Source organism: Lissotriton vulgaris, chromosome 3_1 (assembly GCF_964263255.1).
Source record: "Lissotriton vulgaris chromosome 3_1, aLisVul1.2, whole genome shotgun sequence".
Lineage (NCBI taxonomy): Eukaryota > Metazoa > Chordata > Amphibia > Caudata > Salamandridae > Lissotriton > Lissotriton vulgaris.
In genome coordinates this window covers 1,888,446,323-1,888,470,733 of record NC_141689.1, presented here as the reverse complement: position 1 = coordinate 1,888,470,733, position 24,411 = coordinate 1,888,446,323, and the positions used below count along the sequence as shown (strand labels likewise).

The following is a 24,411-nucleotide window of genomic DNA, read 5'->3' as shown; positions in this document are numbered from 1 at the left end:
GTATTATTACAGCACAGAACTTGACGCAAGGGGAGCGAAGCACAGAACATGTTGTAAACATGAATAGCATGAATTTAGCACAAGATTAGATACGTAAAGAAGAACTTAGGCTTGTGACAGAGCATGGAAGCGGTTGATTCGAAGAGGAGGGAGATTAGACCGGAAAATTATGTTTGAGGAGACAAGTCTTGAGGCCTTTCCTAAATGAAAGGAAACTTGAGTTCCTCAAGGATGGAGTTTCAAAGTCTGGGGACCAGACAGGAGAAGGCTTGGTTGGTGATTTTACTAGATTGCTGAATACAGCACCCTATTACTTGCAGAGAGATAAACAGCATGCAGACCAAAGTGACTTGCTAGAAATGATCCATACATTTTCTTCAATAAATGTATTGCTGTTATATTTTGTACTTCCAGTCTGTACTGCATACTTCCTCTAGGTATGAAGGACCATTTTGTTAAAGCTTTTTTTGCAGACCAGCTTCTTTCAATTGAATCTGCGTTCAGCAGATCTTCTTGCATCGGCTTCTAGTATGCTCATGGGGACGAATCATAATCTGTTGAAACACAAGTGAGGAGCCCATTTTTTCCCTGGTCAAATGCAAGTCGCCAAGGTTAAACATTTTGGTTTCCATCTGGACAAGGAACTATCTATAGAAGCACAGGTAAACTCTGTGGTCTTAAAAAGATTGTTCTATTCTTTTTCCTGAATCTACGAGGAGGACTGGATTTAGTGCTGATCCTTGTGGAACTCTACAAGCATTACTTTAGGAAAAATATTTGTATGTGGATATGAACCTAATCTGCTGCCACTGAGCTAACTAAGATGTCATCAACCTATGGGCCGTTCCTTTGATTCGTTTACTTTCAAGCCTCAATAATGGTACATGTTGGTTAAACAAATCAAAAACTGACAATAAATCCAAAAGAAACAGAGCAGCAGCCTCGTTAGTATCCAATATTTATCTAAGATTATCCAGCATGAAATCAGCACCAATGTATTCCTCTTAGAGGTTGGAAACCTACTTGAGGATTCAAGACATGATTTTCCATGAAAGCACTAATATATTTAGTTCAGCATACTTTTAATTATTTTTAGTCATCATAGGTAACAGCATATGTTTAGCTAGTTTTGTGGTTTACTGGGGTTCAAGCTAGGATTCTTCAGTAATAGCCTTCTCCACTCAGTTATGTTGTACCCAGAAAGCACAGATTCTGTAGCCACAGAATGATTAATAATAGAGCAAATAGTTTTAAGTAATGGATTCACCACTTGTGGGCGCTGCATAGGCCAAACAGAGAAAGGGAAACTGGACTTAAAGCAATAAAGGTTTAACTTTAATTCATTAAAAGTAACAATAAGATAGAAATCAGAACAACAACAGTTATTTCCCCTTTTTTGTACGTAATTGCAAATATTCTGGATTTTAGATAAAAAGGAAAGTGTTAAACAATCACACAAATTTACTTCTGGGACGGCCATTTGCTAAAGGCTTGGGTCCGTCAGTTCTTTCACTACACAAGGCTTCTGAACTCAGTAAACGTTTTTCAAGGCCCATCTAAGAGGCCTGTGGCTGGCATTTTGCACACAGCTGGCCATTTTAGAAGCAAAGGTAGCTAGGGATTGCTGTATTAATGCAAAGAACAGGTCCCATCAGTATAGGTCTCAGCTACAACTCACTCAGGCTTCGAAAAAGTAGCCACCCATTACCTTGACCGACGTGCAGCTCACATCTATGATTTTACACTTCTTCAATTTGTTTCAATCCATACACCATTCAAAGCATAGCATAGTGGTCTGCCCTGAACGAAGGGCAGAGGCATCTACAAAAATGCGTGACACCGAGCAAACATTAAACAAAGTACATAACCAGCTTTCGAAGCAGGTAATTTACAATGCAGACATTCCTTAAACGTCCTGTGTAGCTTGAATACCATCTCTACATTCTCCCAAAATATAAAAGTATCCTGTTGCAATGGTTTCATTGAATTTTAGCATTAATGGGAACATTTTGTTTTCCAAGGAGGACTCAATATTAATATTTTGAAGGTATATAAGTTTGCTGAAGGGTTACAATTAATAAAAATATATTTTTGAATATTTCATAGCGACTCCAAACATCATACCAACGTTACTATGGTTCTGTTCAATACTAGAAGGCACATGTTTACCTTCTTTATCTTTATTATGTCAAGCAATAGCAGAAATGGTCCCCAAGTCACCTGCTTTATGGATTTGATGTGCTGTCTTATTTCCTCAGTTTTTGCACAGGTTCAACAGCCGATCTGGTCTACCATGGTCTGCACTGTGGGAAAGTGTTGGATTGATAGCAGATGTAAGCGAGCAAAAGTCGCAGAGAAACATGGATGATTTGAAAATTAATCAGAGTACATTTTATGTTGCAGAGTAAGTAGCACGAGTGCCATCTTTGCTTTGGATGGGTCATTGCCTTTAGTTACTTAAAAACATATCCGTCTTACCAGAGATCTCTGCCGTTTAAATTAGGCCTGGGAGAAATATAAATTATGCCTAAATAATCAGAATATTTTCATGTTACTCGTGATGTGAAATTGCCAAAAATGATGCGATTATACCCGCTCATGTAATTTTCAGTAATTTGGGAAAAATGCCTACCCAAGAGCACAGGAACAGAATGAGAGCGGCCACTGGCTGCTGCTGGTCCAGTTCTGTTGCACTTATAACTATTTTCTTAGGACAAAATACATACCCAGGTGCATTTTGGATGTGAAAAGGCATTCTGTGCTAACAAAAAGGGAGGGTTAAATGACAGGTTATGCTCCTCACTACCTTTCAAGTAATCTTGTATATATTTTTTTCATTTAAACTACAGCAATTTCCACCTCTAAATGTTAATCTCAATTCTCTGCTGCACTTTAATATAGCCATTCGTAAACACCATCTGGGCACTAGAGTGGAACCCTGAGAAATCCCTGGGACAGTTATCTGCAGTGCACCACCGTGCATTTAGTGTGGAAGAAGCTTCAAAAGATCATAAAAAGTTTAAAAACGTCAAAACCCCCTTTAAGTAGCGGTTGAGGATGGGGGTAATACCATCTCAGCCACATCTTGCCCCCTGGAAGCGCCTGGACTGCAACCCCAAGTGTAGGCTTTGTGACAATGCTAAGGACGACGTTTTGCATCTGCTGTGTAGTTGCAAAGCTCTAGATAGTATCCGAAAGAGCTTACTAACACAGCCTTGGAATCAGAGACGTGTGCGAACCCGTAGACAAGCTCTGTTGATGAGCTTTAAGGGAGAAAACATCCAACTAGCATGCAGGCTAGTGCGCTTTATGAAATTAGTCAACACGGCCCTAAACTCAGCAGTTAGTAATTAAATTTGTCGTACTGTGAATGGCTTCTCCTCTCAAGACTATTTTCCTTTGATAATCAAAGTCACAATCGATCGTGAAAGTCCTTTTTTCCTAACGTATAGTACTGTACTTCCCGCAGGGTTTTTCTCTCACTTTTTAACTTTTCTAAATGTTTTTATTTTTCTTTTTATTCATGTACTTTGCTTTTTCTTGTTTTTACTGCCGAATTGCAAAGATTTTAATTAATCATGCAATAAAGATTATTATTACCCTTTAAGTAGCGAGGAATTATTTAAATATTACATTTATAATCTTGAGAGAGAATGATAATCATGATCATCACTGTGGGTAATTGAAGTGGGAGACAAGAATGAAAGAATATATACTCTACCTTTTCTGTAATGTAATGTGTAGGTATAGAAAGTCACTATTTTTGTACCATAGTACCATAGTAGCGTAGAGGAACTGCTAAACTGTAATCTGAATTTTGTAAAAAATTATTTAAAATCATCAAGTCCCAAATAATGTTACGTGAAAATAAGTATTCAATATTTGGTTACGAGCCCTTCAAAAGTTCATTCACCAGTAGCGCTTTTTTAAAATTATCAGATTTATTAAAAAAAACTTACTTCAGAATAGATAACTATAAAGGAAATGTTTACCCCAGCTTGAAGACATCTGTTCTAGGATGCAGCAGCTAGCCCACTATCATTCTCAATAAAGGGAATGCTGTTGGGGTTTGTAGTGCTCATTTAGAGACGATGGAAACACTCCAGAGACAACTTTATTTTAAAATCGAAAAGTGTAACAGTTTGATGCTTTTCCTAATGCCTCGCTCGTTTAAGGTTTTCTTGACCAACTTGTTTTGTGCGGTAGTAGCTCGCACCATGAGAATAATATCCAGTTCATCATCTTTTTTAAAACACAGATAACATCTTAGACAAGCAAAATAGACATATAGTATATACATATATGTAGTAATTCACAGAATTAAAGTGCTTTGAAACACTGTGATAAAAAAGTACACTGTAAAATTGTCATATTTTTTCTTCCAAATTGTAACACAAACTCTTCCCACAACTGGCTCTGTTGTTAAAATGGTAGTTTGGCAACTAAAGCGTCAGCAGAGACGTAGATAAATGATGGTCGCTTTTCCTCAGAAAAACATTTACTTTCCTTCTTCAGTGTGTCCTTTACAATGCCCGTTTTGATATCATAACCATAAAAGATAGCAGAAAGTTATAACAAATTAGATTTTCTCAGTCACGTGTGCGTTCCCTTTCAACCTCCCAGAATCAACTTGTTTTGCCAAGTAACATCCTCTAGGTAATGCAGCGGCGCCATCTGCTGGAGAGACTAAATACCTTCACACTTTGGAAAAAGCTGTCGATAACGATCCAGCCAGGATGATGCAAAACGCCACTGCAAGTATGATATAGTTTTTCAGCCCCTATAAAAATAAAAGACAAAAAGCTATTATTGGACAACGTAAAAGGTGTAGGTGATACACTAGAATGCAGAAACACTCATATTACGGAGGTAACCAGTGGAAATTATCAAATGAAATATAGCTTTGAAATACAATATACACATGCGTATAGTGACAAAACGGAAAGTTATTTATCTTTATTCTCAGTTCTCTTTCACGGGGATCTTCTAGTAGTTATTTTTTTTAACTCACAAGGGAAATAACGTTTGTTTGAAAAACAAGCATTTGTAAATGTATGAAGCTTATATAGCGCATGACTTACCCTGGGGCATCTCCGCGCTTGCTTAGGGAACCCGTCCTGGTATTCCCCTGTGAGATAACCCTGGCAGGGTATCCACAAGGTGAAAGCCAGGCATCCCACCGCGAGGGGCCGATGTGGAGATTAAGCAAGCTATTGCCCAGAGTCGCAGAGTGTGAACCCGTGAGTCGAGAAGGCACCGGAGCGAGAATTATTGAGTCCGTGGAATTATTGAGCCCAAGACCCGCCGAGGCGGGGAATTGAACCCTGGTCCAGGGCCGAACTCAAGCTCCAGGTCTGCCGCCTCTAACCCCTGAGCCACACTTCTCCACATTTGCAATGCAATCAGTCTAGCCTTTGGGACCTTATATGTATTTAGCTATGCAGCACATTAGCCTTGGTGCTGAAACATCTACTGTTCTTTAACATGGAGAGAAAGTAAGCACGAAACTGCGTGACACGCCAGGCATGGGAACACATAGAGAGGAATATTGCCTTTCAGCGGGAAATGGTATAGTCCAAAGCTCTGTTTTTTATGTAAAATCAGGGCCTTCGGTGGTCATAGCACTGAAAATACAACGATTTGAAAACAATATTATTGTCTACGGTTGCGCGTGGAAGACAATTTTTATGGACTGGAATCTAGCAAATGCTAAACTGATTCTGGTATTTTACTGACCTCTGCTGGTCGTTTTCTATCAAGAAAGTTTATTATATGCAGTTGTCAGAAAAATTAAAAATAGAAAGTCCCTCAGCAGAAAGCAATTTTGGTATTTTACTGACCTCTACTGGTCGTTTTCTATCAAGACAGTAAATAGAGGCTGTTGAAATAGTGCCTGTTTAGGCCGACTGCGATGCAGCATGAGCCGGATACATGGACCGATTTAGGCCCGCTGAACAAAAGTACCTTAAATCCTGGTTTGCGGAGCATTGAGAGATCCCGTGTCGCGGATGCGTTGCGGTGGTTCCGAGGCAGAGTCCTACATCGTTGTAGAGGGTGCTGTTGACGAGGGGCTTGCAATGCAAAGTCCTGTGATGAAGATGTGTTGCGTAGCAGCAGTTCCAAGGAAGCTGCAGGCTGTGATGCAAAAACCTGTATCATCTTTGAGGAGGCCGTTGATGAGGAAGCTACAGGCTAGGATGCAAAATCCTGCTTCGTTTAAGGATTCCATCGATGAGGGGGTTTGCGATGACGGGTCCTGCATTCGGGATGCATCACACAGCAGCAGTTCCTACGCGCTTCTGCTCATAGCGCCACAGCTGGTTTGGCAGAGGACCTACAGGCCCACTTCCAGGGGTCCAGGACTGTGGTGGCACTACTTGGGGGGTAGGACTCACAGGAGACATAGCCCAGTTGCTGAGTTCAAGGTCGGCTGAGCCTTTTCTGTCCTTAAGCCACTGATCAGGTGGCCAGCCAACTAGCCCTTGGAGTCACTATGTTGGCCCTGGATTCAAGATGCAGGCCCAGCCCTTTCACTCGTATGAGGTCACCAAGAACTAGTGTCAAACCCTTAGTGAGTGTGCTCAAGCTGAGCCTTTGTGATGTGAAAGAGTGCTAGGTGACAGCGCCTCCCCCTCATCAAGTCAGATATGGCTCATCCTGCCAACATCTATTCTCCTTTGTCTTACTGTCAGGGAGCAATACACAAGGACCAACTGTCATCTACACCTAGTCATGGAACACAGGATACATTCTGGAGATACCAAATGGTTGGGACAAGAAAATTCTAACTTTCTAAAATTGGCATTTTCAGAAAATTAGACTTAAAATCCGTCTTGACAATTAAAGTTTTTTAAATAATAATTCTTTAGACACCAAACTCAACATTCCTACTTTCTCTTAACTGAAAGTTAGTACTTATTAAATGTAATAAGGTCACCCAATGTTATCCTATGGGAGAGGAAGGCCCCGCAATAGTAAACAAAATTAATGTAAGAGTTTTCACTGCCAGGGCATGTAAAACTTAAAAGTACATGTCCAACGTTTTAAATACACTGCACCCTGCTCTATGTGCTGTGAAGGGTCTACATTCGGTGTGACATATATATTAAAAATGAAGGTTTGAGATTGGCAAAAGATTTACTTTGCCAGGTTGAATTAGCAGTTTATATTGCACACACAGGCCGCAACTGCAGGCCTGAGAAATGTTTTAAAAGCTTCTTAAGTGGTGAGAACAATCAGCTACTAATCACCATTAGTAGCATTTAATATACAGGCCTTGGGTGCATGTAGTACCACTATACTGGGGACTTACCAGCAAATTAAATGTGCCAATTGGGAGTAAAACAATGTTACCATGTAAAACGGTGAGAGCACAAGTACTTTAGCTCTGGTCAGCAGTGGTAAAGTGGGCAGAGACCTAAAGCCAGGAAAAATTAAGTCAACAAAAACAGAAGGATGGAAGGCAAAAAATTGGTGGAAAAACATGCCCAAGGATGTAGGTCCAACAATCCTCATAATCCTTCCATTCATCAATTGATTCCTTTAAATGTTTGCGATTTAACGTGCAAATTAACAGCCTTATTTATTTTATTTATTTACTGAGTTTTATAACGCGCACAGCTACTCAAAAGGGTGTCCTGGCGCAAGCCCAAGATTCAGCAGGAAAAGGGAGAGATGAGCAGTAAAAAAAACACAGAACCAACTCAGTTGAAAAGGAAGGTTTTAAGTTTCTTCCTAAATTGTGTAGAGTTCTGTAAGCCGCGCATGTCAAAAGGGAGGGAGTTCCATTCCATAGCTGACAAATAGGCCAGGGAACTGCCGCCCTTTCTATTCAAGCGGAATCTAGGAATCGTGGCCATAAGCATGTTAGAGGAACGCAAGTGTCTGCTACGGGTCCAGAACTGAAAGCGTTTCCTGAGATAGAGGGGGGCATACTCGGAGAGCAGCATGAGCCGTTACCAGGGCTTTAAAAGTGACCCTTGCCTTCACTGGTAACCAGTGCAGATTGCGCAGATGTTGCCTGACACTAGTACGTTTGGGGAGGTCAAGAAGCACGGCAGCGGCATTTGGTACCACCTGAAGTCTGTCCATTAGGTAGCTGGGAAGGCCCACATACAGTACATTCGCATAATCAATGCGGGAGGTAACGAGAGCTCAGACAACCATTTCTTTTGCTGCTAAGGGCAAGAGGGGCAGACATTTTTTTTTAGAAGCTTCAAGATGCCGAAACAGGTTCCTATCAGTTTATTGATTTGGTTGCAGGAACTAACCTTTTCGTCAAAACAAATCCCAAGATTTTTTACTGGGAGCTCTGAAGGTGAGGGCCTGTGAGACTCATCCGGCCGGAAAGTATGCCAGACCTGAGGGGGGAACTCCCCAAAGAGTAAAATCTCGGTTTTATCTTCGTTACAATTCAGCTGAGCGCACGTAAGCCAATTGAACACCGCAGCCTGACAAGTTTTAACATGAGCAGTGGATGTCTCTTGTTTTTTTCAAGTAAACAGGAGCTGAGTGTTGTTGTGATAAGCAACAACTTTAGCTCCTAGTTCCTCTGCCAGCTGAATGAGAGCAGACATGTACATATTGAACAAAAATGGTCTCAGTACAGACCCTTGCGGGAGTCCTGTCAAAAGAGCTTGGGAAGTGGACATGAAAGGGGGGATCTATACTTGTGTTCTGCCTTCGAAAAAAGATTTAAGCCAATCACCGGCGGTACCCATGATACCTAATTTCTGCAGGCAGGCTAAAAGGAGTGAATGGGGGACAGTATCAACAGCGGCAGAGAGGTCCAACAGGACCAGAGCTGCCCTGCCTCCAGCATCCACGGTATCACGGATAGCTCCTGCGATTTCCACCAAAGCTGACTCTGTGCTGTAAGAGGCCCTGAAGCCAGATGCAGAATGCCATGCTGTTCAATGAAGGCGGTCAACTGCTTATTAACCATTTTCTCACATACTTTGGCAATAGCAGGGAGCAGAGAGATAGGGCGATAACTGGCCGGGAGGATGGGGTCCAGAGTCGTCTTTTTGATAAGAGGGATAAGCAGTGCCCATTTCCAATCAGTGGGAACAGAGGTCATTGTCAGCGAGGCTTTGATCAACTGATTAAGGAGAGGGTTGATAACAGCAGCAGCGCTAGCCATAGGTTTGGCAGGACAGGGATCATTAGGGGAGCCTGATTTGAGAGAGGACAGAGCAACCAAGGAGTCAGTCAGTGATATAGAATCAAAGGTGGAAAAGCTAACTTTTGTAGGAGAGGAAACTAACTGAACAGGAGGAACCGAAGTGGCCTGGCCATCCTGGCTGCCGAAAGCCAATTGAAGAGCCCTGACCTTATTAATAAAGAAATTAGAGAGCTCTTCACAGCAAGCGGGAGAAGGGACATTGCTCATAGTTTTAGGGGTCACATACGTTTTCACAATATTAAACAGTTCGTTAGCGTTCTTGCCGGACCAGGCAATGCAATCAGTATAGTATGAGCGTTTCGCTAATACGATAGCAGCATAGTAGGATTTTCGGGCTGTTTTCAATGCAGTTTTGGCCTCTATACTATAGTTCTGCCTCCATTTCCTTTCCATCCTTTTACAATGCTGTTTCTGTCGTTTTAGCTGAGGCGAGAACCATGGATGGGACAGCGGCACGCGTTCTGACCTATGGGTCTAACTGGCGGAGTGAGATCTACCACCACGTTCTCAATCCATCTATTAAAATGTGAAAGAGCAAGACTGAAATCAGCAGGGAGCTGAGGTTGGCATTCAGCCCAGGCTTGACAGAAAGCAGCTGGGTCTATTTTATGGGTCGCCTTACCCGTGCCCGCCCCACATGGCCTTGGCGAATAAGTCCCCCTGGCAATATGCCAAGAGTAGAGGATAAGATAGTGATCAGACCAAGTTACTTGCAGGAGGGATGTAACCATAAGAGGCAGACTGGAACAGATGACATCAATCATGTGGCCCCCCTGCAATGAGTCCAGCGGTTACATATTGCTGGAGCTGGGTCGCATGCAGCACGGATAGAAATTCGTGCGAATCACTCCCATCCATTTTGTCAAGATGTATGTTACAATTGCCCAACAGCAAGAAGTGCGTGTAATGTAGAACTCTAGGCATAATCCAGCAAATAGGGAAGAGACCTTGACCAAATGGCCGTTCATCTGATGCTATTAAATTTAAGAGCCAATTAATTTACGGCTTTTATCTGTGTAATATACCATGAAGGCTAAATTAATATTAGGTTACGTGTGTGATTTAGTGCATGTTTGCTTTTAGACCACTTAAAGGCACTAGAGCACCTTTTTACACTACCATGCATCTGATTTAGGTCTTTGTTCAATTCTTACCTTATTCTTCATGTCCAAGTCCTCAACTATATTCTTGTATTACTCAGTGCTCTGAGAATGTCAGTGGCATACAGCAATTAAGGGAAAAGTACATATTTGACCACAACAAATTCAGAGGCACTAAAACATGGATACATGAGGTATCATCATGCATTTTAACACGAACATAAAAATCAACACGACTCCTCTTGAATACAAATCAAGACTGAATTTTAAAATTATTATTCATCTAAAAAACTGCCTGCCACAACCTACATCCTAGCTTTCACATAAATTAATGATACAACGACCAACTATATTTTGTGAAGGTTGTTTCAACAATGGACCATGACAGAATGAATTAGTATGCACCTCACTGCAATAGTTTCTTGCGTATAAGCTCACCTTTATTTCTTTAAATACGAACACACCCCACATAGCAGCTATAATGCCAGGACCCTAAAAAGACAAGCAAATGTTTAGTGCGTGATTTTATATTGGATGCTACATACCATTATACGTCACTCTGGATGTTAGAGGTCAAGTACCAGCTAAGTTTGATTGATTTTCGTGACAAGATGAGGCTTGCAGACTCAGTAAACTGAGCAAATGCACAAAATAATTGTTTCGATATTCACCAATCCACCTACTTTCCTAAGTGTTTGTTTGCCTTACTACCGTCTGGTTGGGTATTAATCAATATATGTATCTGCCATTATTTTTGATTCATCAGTTTATACATCTCCTTTTTGCTGCTTGTCTCAACCCTTCCATCCTTTAAATGCCTACCTATGTTTATGTATCTGTAATGTTTATTAGTGCCTTTAAACAGCCTATGTGTCATATTTACCTGATTCTGTCTTTCACATAATTCAATGCAAGTTCTCGCTCTACAAACTCTATGAGTTTACTTCAATCTACATGAGTTGCATTGGTATTATCTACTGACATTCCTTCACAATGTATATTTATATAACATTTCATTTCCAGGCTATTATATATATATATCAATGTTATAGTAAACAAAGTATGTAGGTGGCAAATAACTGCAGTAAAATAATATACCATTGTTTAATTTAAATGTTTTTGATGGATAGATATATAGACAAATCCTGCTATTCCATGTTTTAATTTGTATATAAATTTGAAATAAATGTTAGTTTGCATCTTGGTAGCCACAAGGAAAGGATTATTTTGTTAATGAGTAAATACATTTCCATTAAACATTATTTGAATCTTGGCAGCAACGAGAAATAACAATAATCATGTATTTCTTCATGGCTTCACTGACTAACGGCAGTTATAAACTAACCAAAGACAACAATAACCAACTCATTAACTGTATGTTTCCAAAATACTGTTTGAACTGCTAAAAAAACATGGACTATTTTCCTACTAATCTGCTGACCTTCGAGTTTAATTTTAAATAATTTCATACTGGGGGTATGTGTCAAAGCTAGTGACAGGAAAGCACTGAATGGTCTCATTCATTTGCTTCTCATAATTCAAATATACATTTGAGTAATAAAAATCCAACAAGTTATATTTTCTGGTAAGGAGATTGAGTTTTCCTGCTGTAGAGGACCAGGTGATTGGAGTTTCTAGTTTGAGTTGGAAGAGGCAGTGAAGGGACACCATTCCCCAACAGGACTCCCCAACGTTGCCTGCAGCCTCTGCACGTAGACCCCCCGCAACCACGAGTGGCCCGGTAAGACACACCTGCATCCAGCAGCTTTAGCAAAGAAAGGCAGGAAGTATATGGGTCTCAGATTCCCAGGTATGAAGAATCTAATGGTGGTTTCTTTAAGAGTGGAAGCACAATAGCGTGTTTCCAATCTGAAGGAACCTGCCCGACGCAAAAGATAGATTAAGTAAATTTGTGAGCACGGGGGCAATCACTTACCTGCATCGCTTTAATTTGGCAGGGGAGGCGGGGTCCAGTGGAGATCCAGACTTTACTTTGGGCATTAAGCAATAGGTTCCCGCCTCTGAGATGATTTTTAGGTTTGAGAAACCTCCCAGGGCGGTAGTGGGTGATTAATAAGATGCGAGGAACTGAAAGTTACTGCCACTCTCAGGAAAGGGAGGTATAGATGGTATTTATCTTTGAGAGAAAAAAGCGATCTAATTACAAAGGTCAGTGGTGGGTGGCGTTGACACAGCAGTGAGTTCCTAAGAGCTCAGGAATTTGACTATCTGAAGGAGTTCCCCAAACCAGTGTTTTGACTGCTCAATTATCTGAGCATAGAAATTAGCACGTGTGTGCCTCAGGTCTCTACGATATTCTTTCAAGGCAAACAAATACATTGTTATTGTTATCATCATTTTCGGAGCATTGATTGTAATAAGGTTGACTAAATAATTAACATTTCATCATTTCATGCAATTAAATATTTGATGCACTTTTATATATCACAATATATTCTAATTCCTTAAAGTGTTAAAGTAAAAACAATAAATGTGCTGAACTATAGCTATTAACATGCTTTGAGAAAAGCAACTTGCAATAATGTACAACGTGAAGTACAAACATCCTTAGTTTTTATAGGTCATTAGACCCGTTTATTTGACGCACAGTAACACAGATCACATTAATAGAGTTTTCAGTGACTGTATTAATAATATGGATAAGTCACTCATCTCACCATTTTGCAAATAAGCATTATGCTGAAATGTACATTCTCCTAACTGCATTATCTGTAAGGGTGGAAGTTATTTATCGAGATAATCTCCGAAAACAATACGTTCTCTCGAATTTACTACTTCAAGAAACACATGTTCAGGTCATGGGCTTAGAGCTGTAACTTAGATTTGGCCCGAACAAATACTTTGGTGTCATGTATTTTTTCTTTTTAGAGAAATGAAACATAATAGGGAATATTCTCATTCAAAATGTTATAAAGCACAGAAATAAATGAGTTTGGAAAATGACAAACAATGAAAAAGTAATAGCTCTGACCACAAAAATCCCTGGAATACTCCTCCACTGTTTCTTCTACGAAAACATATCCCAGAGATAAGCTGGCAAAGGAGAGTTCTCCGGTTAAAAAACGGCATTTCTAATTTAAATACTTCAAATAGATAAAAATGACAACTGTTTTAGGCATTCAAAAGAGTACTTAAGATCTAAGTATGAGACACCTGCATGCATATTAAAATAACTAGGCATCAATGATTACTCAAGCACATCTCAAAATAATGCTCTTTAAAAAAAATAAAAATACTCTAATTACTTACCGCAGTAATAATTGGAAAACTGACAACAGCACTCAGGTAGTGATTAGCCATAAACCAGCAGCAATTAGCAATTCCCCAGAGTAAACCAGAAATAAAACCTATCAATGACAAGAAAAAACAAAGTAATGCTAGATTCAAGCAACAGTAACAGCATAAAAGGTTTAGGAAAATAGAACTGCAAGTGCTGTGGCCGATTACCACAAATCTGCCACACCTGCGGTTCGTCACATCAGTTATAGGTATAGGTGCTGAAATTTCAACTACAGAGATTTGTTATGTCAGCACACACACACACACACACACACACATACACCAGAGTGACCACAGGAACTGTGGACTATGCAGCAGCCACTCGAAGCCCTGTCCTATTTGGATGGGCATTCTAAAGCTGATTTTTCCCTGCCTGTGTCAACCATACTAAGCATGGTGGTCTACAACAGAAAAAATCAACAATGACCCCACCCCCCGCCCCTAGGTGCTTAGAAAAAAACATGCAGCATGTAACAGGTGTTGCAATTTTATTTCACAGAGGGAAACCCCCACTTGGTATTTTTATATCTGCAAAACTAAACAGATGTAGAACTTTACATTTTCCCCAAAGGAGCTCTATTCGTGTTGGCAGGAGCACCTTTGACAAAGATTACACTGCCAGTGCCTCAGAAAGTGCCAAAACCGGTGGCTGGCCCGCCACCAAACTGAATATGACACCCAAACACTTGACCTCTAAATGGCCACGGTTTCTCAAGAGAAACCCAGCATATAATGTAGCTCTAGAGCATTTGTAGGAAGAACTAGTACCCACTGAAAGTCAAAGTCATCTATAGTACAGTATAAAAGGTCCTTTCGGCCTATGGAACTATGTAGAGCACATGGGAAGGGTTTTGAAATAACATATCTGTACTACTATTTGCACTGCTACGTACAGCAGTGCAATTCAAAAGACCACTGTTGATCCTGTCGCAAGAGTGAGAGTAGGTCACGCCTTTCCATGAAAGTAGAGCACAACTCCACCTGTGTTTTCTGCATTTACCGTATGCCACCACTTTGCTCCACCCCAGGCATGTAAGGGCTATCCCAGAGCAGTTGTGAAAACTCTAACCAGCCAGTCAAAACAAGTCCTCATCAGAGCAGCTGAATAAAGAGTTAAATAACACTCAGGCGGGTAGCTATGAGTGTGCTGTCGGAGGTACTACGTATTGCTGAAGCCTTTTGAAGACATTGAAGACTGCCTCTACCACAGGAGACCTCAACCAAAAGTCCCAGCATTAGCTATAGTGGAACGGTAGTCTTTTGGCTAGGATACTTTTATACCTTGACATCACAATAGCAGTAATTCTGACAAAGTTTCAAACATAAGAAGTATATCTTTAGCCATGCTTCAATCCCAATATTCAGTGAGGCACCATCCCAGTTGCCTCTTCAGATGAATTACGCCCTGGGATTAAGTATCCCGACACTTGCTGGAGGTGTCCTTCTATGCCTTTATATGAGTCAAGAAAGAAACAAAATCAATGATCAATTAAACACCAGAAATGAAGAACAATAGTGATCATGTTTCCCTACAGAGCAGCCCTGGTGCCATTTCCTATTTGGGCTGGCCATTTGTGTCTGTGAATCACATGGTGTTCTAGCCAGGACTTTCTGTAAGGCAACTTTGTGGTTTCTGGCTCGGCACGAATACAGACCACACTTCGATTTCAGTTATCTTTTTCATGACTTTTATGTGCTGCAGATGTTCCTGACTGGAGTGTGGTTATTTGGGGGGGCCTTAAAGAACACACACACGTATCTTAATAGAATGCTACTGAGCTGCGTGTATAACGCCTTTTGCAACGCTTTGTGGATGAGGCTCTTTAAACCCTTACCCTGTGGTATTCTTTTGACAAAAGGATAAGGGGTCTATGTCCTGAAGGGCTATCTACTCAGCGTCTCCTAGATTACTTATTTGCCACTAGTTTAATTGGGGAGGATGAAAAACTGAATATGGCAACCATAAACTTGAATCTTTGAATTCTAGCAATTATTACAACTAAAAGATAAACAGCTTTATGCATACAAATAGAGGGCAAGACAGCAAGGGCTACACAAATGAACTAAGATTCCAGAATAGCAGTGGTATGCATTAGCCATACTACATACGAGTACGACAGCAGGCATAATATTGACTGTGTACTGGTAGACAAAAGCTATGAATAAAAAAAAAAGTATATCTCTTTGTTGCTCCTTTTTCTTCGTGTAAGCACAGCTCTTTCTATAATGGGAACGCTTATGGTATCTTTACTTTCTTTGAGTCACTTGCTTATTTCTATTGATGTGGTCTACTTTCATTGAAGGCCTATGAAATCTGTTTCAGACTTGGAGAATGAGCCCAAGATATAACTTACAATAGTTGCATGGTACAGAGAGAATCCATGGATGGGTACATTTTATGGGTTCTTCAATTTCTCCATGGACTCCCAAAATAACATAAGGAAGCTGAGTAGGAGAGACTTACTAGGTCAGCAAGCTAAGTGCTAAGTTCTCTTGATAATGGGGCCAAGTGAAGAGGTGCTTGAGCAGAGGGATTTATTGAACAGATTCTATCCTTCGTTTTTTATTTTTTTTATTGATAACATGAGGTCATAGTAGCAAAACAACAGTATACAAATCCCAGTGAGAAAAAAAAGACAGAAAAAAACAAAAACAGAGAGAAAATGTTTTCATAGCTCCATAATGCCATAATATATAGATTATCCATATTATCCAAACTAGATATATAAAGGAGTAGGAGAGTAGATCAGACACCTGAGATAAAGAGTAGAATCAAAAGAAATTCATAAAGACAAATATATTTGAGTGAGATTTTATCTCTACATTTGCACAAATTCTCCCCAGATTTTTTCAAGTTTATGCAATGACTTGGTCCCCCTAGTTTAAGCTAATGCTAATTCCATGCTATATATGAATATAACAATACCCCACCATTCCACTGTCACTGGTGGGGTTTGTGCAATCCAAGCCCGAGCTATAGACAGCCTAGCACAAGCCAATAAGATATTTGTAAGATCTCTTTGATCGCCTGTCTGTAGGCGCAGCAACACATCTGATACTGAGAGTAGGACAGGTTTTCCGAGCTTATGAGACATAGTTGTTTCGACTCCCTGCCAGAATGTTTTCAATGATGGACATTGAAAAAACATGTGTGGCAGGTCATCTGCGAATAAATCGCATTTTGGGCATTTACTCCGGTCACTAATAGGATTACCTAGTGACCATTTCGCTATCCGTTCAAGAGTGTAGTATATTAGGCAGACAGTAATATATGTAAGTCAGTACATTCCTCGAATTTGAGGCTACAGGCATATAGAACTAAGTGCAAATGAGATAGTGTTAGCGTGAATAGTAAACTCCATTTTCTGACTTCACCTAGTGGCCACAGTCATCTTCTTTATGGAAATTAAAACTTTTTTATCCAACACTGATCAGTGATCTATCTTTAGCTAAATATATACAGTCCTATATATCAGAATCTGATAGTTTAACAAGTTTCATACTGAGTAAAAAATGATCACAAATTTGATATTTGAAGAGGCATGCTCTCTGTAGCGCTATATCGAAGTTTCAGACTGTCAAACGTTGAAAACCCGGAGGAATCATACAAATCTCCTAAACTTTTGATGCCCAAATTAGCCCATTGTCTCCCACCCTCCTCATGAAAGATACCAGGAAGAACTGGGTTGTCCCATAAAGGGAGTTTGGGATGATACATTGATATTTTATATTTATTGATAATAGCCCTCCAGATGAATACTATGTGCCTACGGTCTTGAATTTAACCCGTTTAAAGTAATTCGGGTCGTTAATGCGATACAAAAACATTTTAGATTCTGTTCCAAACATAAATTCATAATAAAAAAAGGGTTATGGCTAGGGTTTAGAAAACTACGAATGCGTCCTAAAAAAGCCGACCAGTAATACCCTTTGAAATCTGGGAAATCGAGGCCCCCTTGGCTAAATGAGTTTCAGTGTCTCAATCGCGCGACACACTTTTTTTTATAGCTCCAAATGAAGCTACCTAATACACCTTCCAGTCTTTTGAAAAAGGTGTTGTTAATACGTAAAGGAGAAGACCAAAATTAATAAAGGAATTTAGGTAGTATCTTCATTTTAATTAGGTTTATCCGCCTAATTATACTAAGAGGAACCTTGTGCCATTTTTTAAGGGGTTGATTGTCTCTTTTAATAACGATTCATAGTTTAATATAGCTATTTCTTCTATAGTAGCTGAGATTTTAACCCCCAGATAGGTAGCAGCCTTGCACATTCATTGTACCAAAGTCTGAGTTTTGTAATTCATTATTACTTGGGTCTTATTTGTATTCAGTCGATAGCCAGATACAGCACCAAATTTCTCAGATTCCATTATGATACCTTTTCATTGCTTCTACTACATCGACTGAATAGACCGCAATATCGTCTGCATACACTGTTGTTTTAAGGATATTTAAACCTGAGACAATTGGTATTATGCATGGCTGAGTTTGTAGCATCACTAAAAATGGTTCCATAGATAAGGCAAATAATAAAGGTGACAGAGAGCACCCTTAACGGGTACCCCGAGATATGGGAAATAGCATTGATTGCAACCCTGCAGAGGCAGACTTTGGCACAAGAGTTGTCATACCGGGCCTGTATCCACTTTAGATACTGCCCTTTAATCCCAGATGTTTTCAATACAGCCCAGAGGTAGTCCCAACCTACTCGGTCAAATGCTTTCTCAGCATCTAATAGTATCATACCGAGTGGGGTTGACTTGACTCTGGCAGCATCGAATGCTATGAAGGCCGTATTTATGTGGGTCGTAGTATCCCTGCCCAGGATAAACCTGTGTTGTTTTGGGGACACCAATCCCGCTATTATCGGAGCGAGGCGATTCGCCAATATTTTGGAGCTTTTCCTCCCTGTCCGATATGTTCAACTACCATACTAAATAATGGGGCTAGTTCCTCAATACATTTTTTGTACAGCTCAAGAGGAATTGTATCTTCCACAGACGCTTGATAGTAGAGCCGAAACTGCCAATCTAATTTCGGACAATGTAACATCATTGTTCAATACATTAGATTGTTAATCCTCGATACAGCTCACCAAGTTAGTTTGTGAGTATGAATAAATATCACCTAACATCGGTCTACTTTCAGGGGTATATAGATCCTTATAATACTTAGCAAATTGTTTGAGTATTTGCTGAGAGTTATTATATACCAAATTATTAGGCCCTTTGATAGATTTGACCAGTTTTGGCTCCATCATCTGCCACTTTGTAAGCTAATATTTTACCAATTTTTTCTCCGCTCTCGTATTGAGATAAATGATGTTTATTCATTTTTATGAGACCTTTTTCCCTCAGTGTATTTTTGAGGGAAGATTTAAGATCGATTAAAATATAGCCCAGTTCCTCTATTTCAGTAAAGCCCTGTGAAAGCGCTGCAGCCATCTGTCTTTCTGCTAAGAGAATTCTAGCAATGGTTTCATCTGTCCTTTTTTTACATTCATAATTTAGTCTGAATATATACTGTTGCGCAAAGCCCCTAATGCTGGCTTTACAAGAATCCCAAACCACCGTATGTGAGGCTGAGCCAATGTTAATTTCAAGAAATTCTTTTAAATGTAACTTAAGTTTTAATATAAAATCCTCATTTAACAAAAAATGCCAAGGAAATGAAAAAGGACGGGAGCACTGCTTCCAAGTCTTAGTTTTGATAGAAAGAAGAATGGGGTTATGGTCAGAGGTGACCCGTGGCCAGATCTCCTTATGGCTTGTCTCCAAAATTCTATCAGTTACCCAAGCCATATCTATACGAGAGCATAATTTATGCGCAGCTGAGTAATAAGTGGAGCCAGCAATATCAGGATGTAATACCCGCCAAGCATCTTTTATATCATGTATTCTTTCTATTTCCCTAATTGCAGCCCTCGTTTTACGCATACTCTTAAATGCCCCCGTCTAGTAGTGTTGATATCGTAGTTCATAATGCAATTGAAATCTCCCATCACCAACTGTTCACCCTCCCAACCCAGTAATTCCATATTAACCTTATCAATAACCATAGGATCATCTATGTTTGAGCCATACACTACACAAAACGTATATTTACTACCTTCAACCAACAGCTGAGCGATAGCATATCTCCCATTTTTATCTGAGTAGGTCTTAATAATCTCAGCTCTGAACTGTTTATGCTGTAAGATTGCAACGCCTCGTATTGAAGCGTGTAGCTCAGAACTAACAACTACATCATAGCCTAGTTGTTTAGTTACGGTCCTGTCATATAGCTAATTCTTTTCTATATACTGTATACTATATACTCCTTTTTGAACACCAGCCTGTTTTTTCCAACGTAGCATCTTCTGCTCCATTTACACTCGTTTCATCATGAGCAGTGACCTTGCCAGCTTGCGTGGCCCTGGCTGGATTCTTTGGCGCCATCTCTGGTTGTAGCAAAGCCTGGGTTCCAGCCTCCTTCGGAACCTGCAGTATGGCGGGAACAACAGAGACCAGCAGCCGTGGCCAAATAAACGCCGGTCGACCCGAGACTCTCACCGCCAGCATCCGTGCAGCTTGCAGCAGCCACCAAACGCGAGCCCTGCCTGTCCGCCACATCCACTTTTTGGCGTTCCAGCCGAAGCGCTACATCCGATGTCATCCGATGTCAACAGGTAAAATCTACTACCCGGTATCAGCTTGTGACTTGTAGCTCGCGTCAGCAGCCAAGTACAGCCATGTACAGACCGTATCCGCCTTTGCTTCATTCAGCCGCTGTTGCCGTTGCCGCCGTTACCGCTTCCCATTCGCCGCTGAAGCGGCCCGCCTTTGCTCGTTTCTTGCTAATACCTTCAATAGTTCAGGTCTCTATGCACAGTTCTGTAGGAGAACGGAATTCCCGCTACATGGCGCCCATACGTTGCTGGCCTTATATCATGACACTCGAGTAGTATATCATTCAATCCTTAACCCCTTCACTGCCGTTTCCGGAAAACGGTGGTGTCGGAAATACCTACCTATTTTTGAAATAGGTCTTTTCAAGCTTGATTCTTACTAAAACGGTTTCCTTGAATTACCACCCAGTTGTGCTACAAAGTTTCCTTTGTTTTTCAACATTCCTGTGCTGTCATGGCCCAAGCCGTGGACATGCCGCAGCATAGTCGCATTGCGGTGCGAGATCATTTGCGGAATTACAATGTCCCTTTGGAAGGCTTGGCTGTGATAATGGTGGTGAGTGCGGATGTTGCTTACCCTTACGAACTGTTTTATTCGTGGGTGACATTTCCGGAGGTGGACGCTAATACTCGTGTGTTCCACACATACACTCCCAAGGCTGTACCTAATGAGTATACTCCGTACAGGGCACAGGAAATTCCTATTGATGTTTGGCAGCATCGAGTTTGGTTTGGTGGCGCCCTACCCCATACTTTGAACGCTCCGAGGTTAGGTCCTTTGTCCATTCCAGGCGCTAGTTGGCCTGTTTTGGCTGGATTTACTCCTCATCCTCTACACGGCAATTGTAACGTGGCTGAACTTCGACGACTACATGTAGTCGCAATTGCCGTGATTAGAGCCTTAGTGCATTACATGGGCCGTAATCTTCCGGGTGGAGCCCCGGGGGGTGCAGCGCTTCCGGCCGGACAGGGTGGTTTGAAACTCAGTCCCGTCGTGGTCCATGCCGTAATGGGCAAGAAGCCCCAGGATAAGGATGATTTTCCTTTCTGGCTTGCCGAGAAATTTGACCAGCTGGAAGCTGTATTTCCTAATACGACTCCTGGTAAAAAACACCGGATTCTTACGCTTAGTTTGCCGCAAGATTTGGGCCCTGAGCTCGTTGACTGTGAGACCTGGGGTAAGACTTTTGCAGCGCTATATGCAAGGTGCTACGGCACCCCGTCTATGTCAGTGCGGTCTACGGTCCTTAACTGTGTTCAAGATGATCACGGACCGGAGTCTGCGGTTGAGTTGGGCATGCGCCTGTGTGGCACCTTTGATGTGGTTTGCGATCTCATCCTTGCTAATGTCAAGGGGGATGCAGTGAACTTTCAGGTTGCTAACGCGTTGGCGGCGCTTCCCGATGCCGAGAAACCCCGACAGCGAAAATTATTGTGGCGGCTTATAAAACCGTGGGTCGCAATAGTAAGGGTCTTGAGCCTTTTTCTGTTAAGGAGAAAAAGCAGCCCCAGGGACAAGCTTCGGAAACGGAAGTTCAGCCCAAGTCCAAGAAACAGAATTGGCCAAAAGAACAGAAACAGGGAAAGCAACAGCAACAACAACAAACACAGGTTTCTCGTCCTGCGTCTCCGTTGCCTGCGCAGTGGGAACGTGTTAATGACTTGCGCGACTGCGCGATGATTAAATCTCCTGATCGATTTCAGGCTTCTGAACAACGCTCTACTCGTTCCTTTCAGGACTCATCGGCCCGACAACCGGTGGTGGAGGGGGCGGAAGGGGTCGGGGTGGCCAGCAAGGACGTGACCAGACCCGCACGAAAAACGGTGCAGAAAAGCAGGAAGGCTCGACGCCTAAGAGACCGCAGTTTGCAAAGAAGAAAGTCGCAGCCTTAACAGCGCATCGATATGCCATAGATAGTGAGAACGCGGCTTCGGAATCTGACGTGGGCTCTGACCTTGCTGGACAGCACGGCGGAGATTAAAATAGTGAGAGAGGCCCTGCGTCCACTACTGAAGGTGACAGCGATTGATACTTATGTTGTGATTGAAACAGCTGATACAAGAGTTGCTCCCCCTGATTGACTTTTTGAAATTGTTCTGTTAATAGAGGGTGACATACAACGAACCATAAAAGGGGTATTTTGGGAAAATCTTTCGTCTACCTATGACATTTTGCTTTCGGAGGCTGACTTGCTCCCACCTTTTGTTCTCACAGCTCCGCGAGGGGAGGAGGTAATCCTCCCCAGTTTCGCGAACACAGTCTCGAAAGAGGATGTGCTGCATTTTGCAGAGAGTGGGCTCTGGCTCTAGTGCCGGCTGTGTACCGCAATCAATGTGGGTGGGATAAATTGTCCCCATGCCACGAGATTTCTTTACGGTCTCAGCCACAACCTCAACCTCAATATCCCATGCGGCGTGAAGCAAAGGCTTCCGTCGCGGCTATCCTTGAACAATTGGAATATCAAGGTGTGATTGAAACATGTGTATCACCGATGAATAACCCTCTTTTTACTGTAAACAAGCCAGATGGTTCATATCGTTTGGTATTGGATTACCGGCATTTAAACTCGCATTGCCGTAACTGTGCAGTACAGAATACTCACGGCTCTGCCCTAGTGAATAGTCTTGTGCGTAAGCGGTTTAAAACCACGCTTGACATTTCCAATGGTTTTTATGCCCATCGATTGGATGGTCTAAGTTCCCAATGGACCTCCTTTACTTGCGGCGGTGTCCTAACACAATTTCGGCGTTTGCCTATGGGCTATAAGAATAGTCCTGGGATTTTTACTGCCCGCATAGTCTCTCTTTTGGAAGGAATCGACCCAGATGCTTGTTCGTAAGTGGGTGACCTATATCTCACAGACGACGAACTTTGGGAGCATTTGTGTCGAGTCAACGGGAAAATTTGTACCTTTGCAAACTTGGGTTACAAATTCAACTTTGCAAAATCGCACATTGCAGAGTACAAAGTGTTGGTTCTAGGCTACGAGCTCAATAATGAGGGAAAGGGATTGGCTCCTCACTTCCTGGAGAAATGCACACAACTGCGCGCTCCGACAACACTGAAAAAATTACAATCTTTACTGGGCTTCTTGAATTTCGGGAGAACATACATTCCGGAATATGCCCAGCGTATCAAGCCTTTGTATGCTTTGATACAACCATTTTTTTCTAAATCATGTTGGCTGCCTGAGCATTCGGCTATTCTGTAGTCATTGCAGGCTGATCTGCTCGCTTCTAAATTCTTACTGACTCGTGATAACCAGACCAACCTGGTGATAAGAATTATCCCTGGGACGGTGGATTTCACGTACCTGACTTTTAATGAAGGAGACACGTACCTATTGCTTACAAGTCACACTTGTACACTTCGGCTGAATTGCGCTTTTCCACTGTGGAGAAAGTTTTGACGGCTGTGCAGATGGCAATTCTTAAGGAACGTGCCCTGTCACAGGGAAAGCGCATGTTGGTTGTTACCCCGTGTCCTGCCTTGGAGGCAGTCGCGAAAGCCAGTGTACCAAATTCGAAAGCTTTGCACCCACGGTGGATTCAATGGGCTGCTTCCTTGACATCCCAAGATGTCACGTTTATTTTTGATGCCTCATTACGGTCGCAGGAGTACTTAAAGTATGAATTTGATCATCCGGCTCCTTTAGCAATGCGACCCTTGGAGGATTTCCATTGCATCATTTACACTGATGGTTCGGCGCAGGTTGCGCATGGCTCTAAACATGCCTACGTTTCCGCATGCGCCATTGTGGTCGGTGCCATGGTGAACGATGAGTTCAAGTCCAGTGTCGTGTACACGCTGACACTAGGGGACTGTACTGCACAATTAGCAGAGCTTCGTGCACTGATGCTTGCATTGGAGTACGCTGATCCTAGTGTGACAACAATAATTGTAAGTGATTCTTACTACTGTGTCCAGTCTTACAATGAGAACTTGTTCCTTTGGATTCAGAATGACTTTCATGATTCCAAGGGTAGCACAATAAAACATAAAATGATCTGGGTCCGAGTGGCTGAGCTTAAAGAGCTGTTGCCACTTGTGTTTGTGATTCATACTCTCGGCCATCAGCATGTTGGAGTTCACGCTGTCGGTAACTCGCTTGCTGATGAAGCGGCGAAATCTGCAGTATCAAAATATTTAGTTGCAGC

General features: G+C 41.7%; 1 protein-coding gene across 1 annotated transcript in view; it reads right to left on the bottom strand.

Annotated features, from left to right (window-relative positions):
* Positions 1-1,313: 1,313 nt before the first annotated feature.
* Positions 1,314-24,411, bottom strand: part of TMEM144 (transmembrane protein 144) — a 230,710-nt gene continuing 207,612 nt past the window's right edge. Inside the window, exons 10-13 of the mRNA XM_086962354.1 lie at positions 13,555-13,652; positions 10,723-10,776; positions 3,601-4,780; positions 1,314-3,038 (exon numbers count right to left, since the gene is read on the bottom strand). Of these exons, the coding sequence (XP_086818480.1) occupies positions 4,697-4,780; positions 10,723-10,776; positions 13,555-13,652 (236 nt within the window). The 3' untranslated portion in view covers positions 1,314-3,038; positions 3,601-4,696. The remainder of the gene's footprint in view (positions 3,039-3,600; positions 4,781-10,722; positions 10,777-13,554; positions 13,653-24,411) is intronic.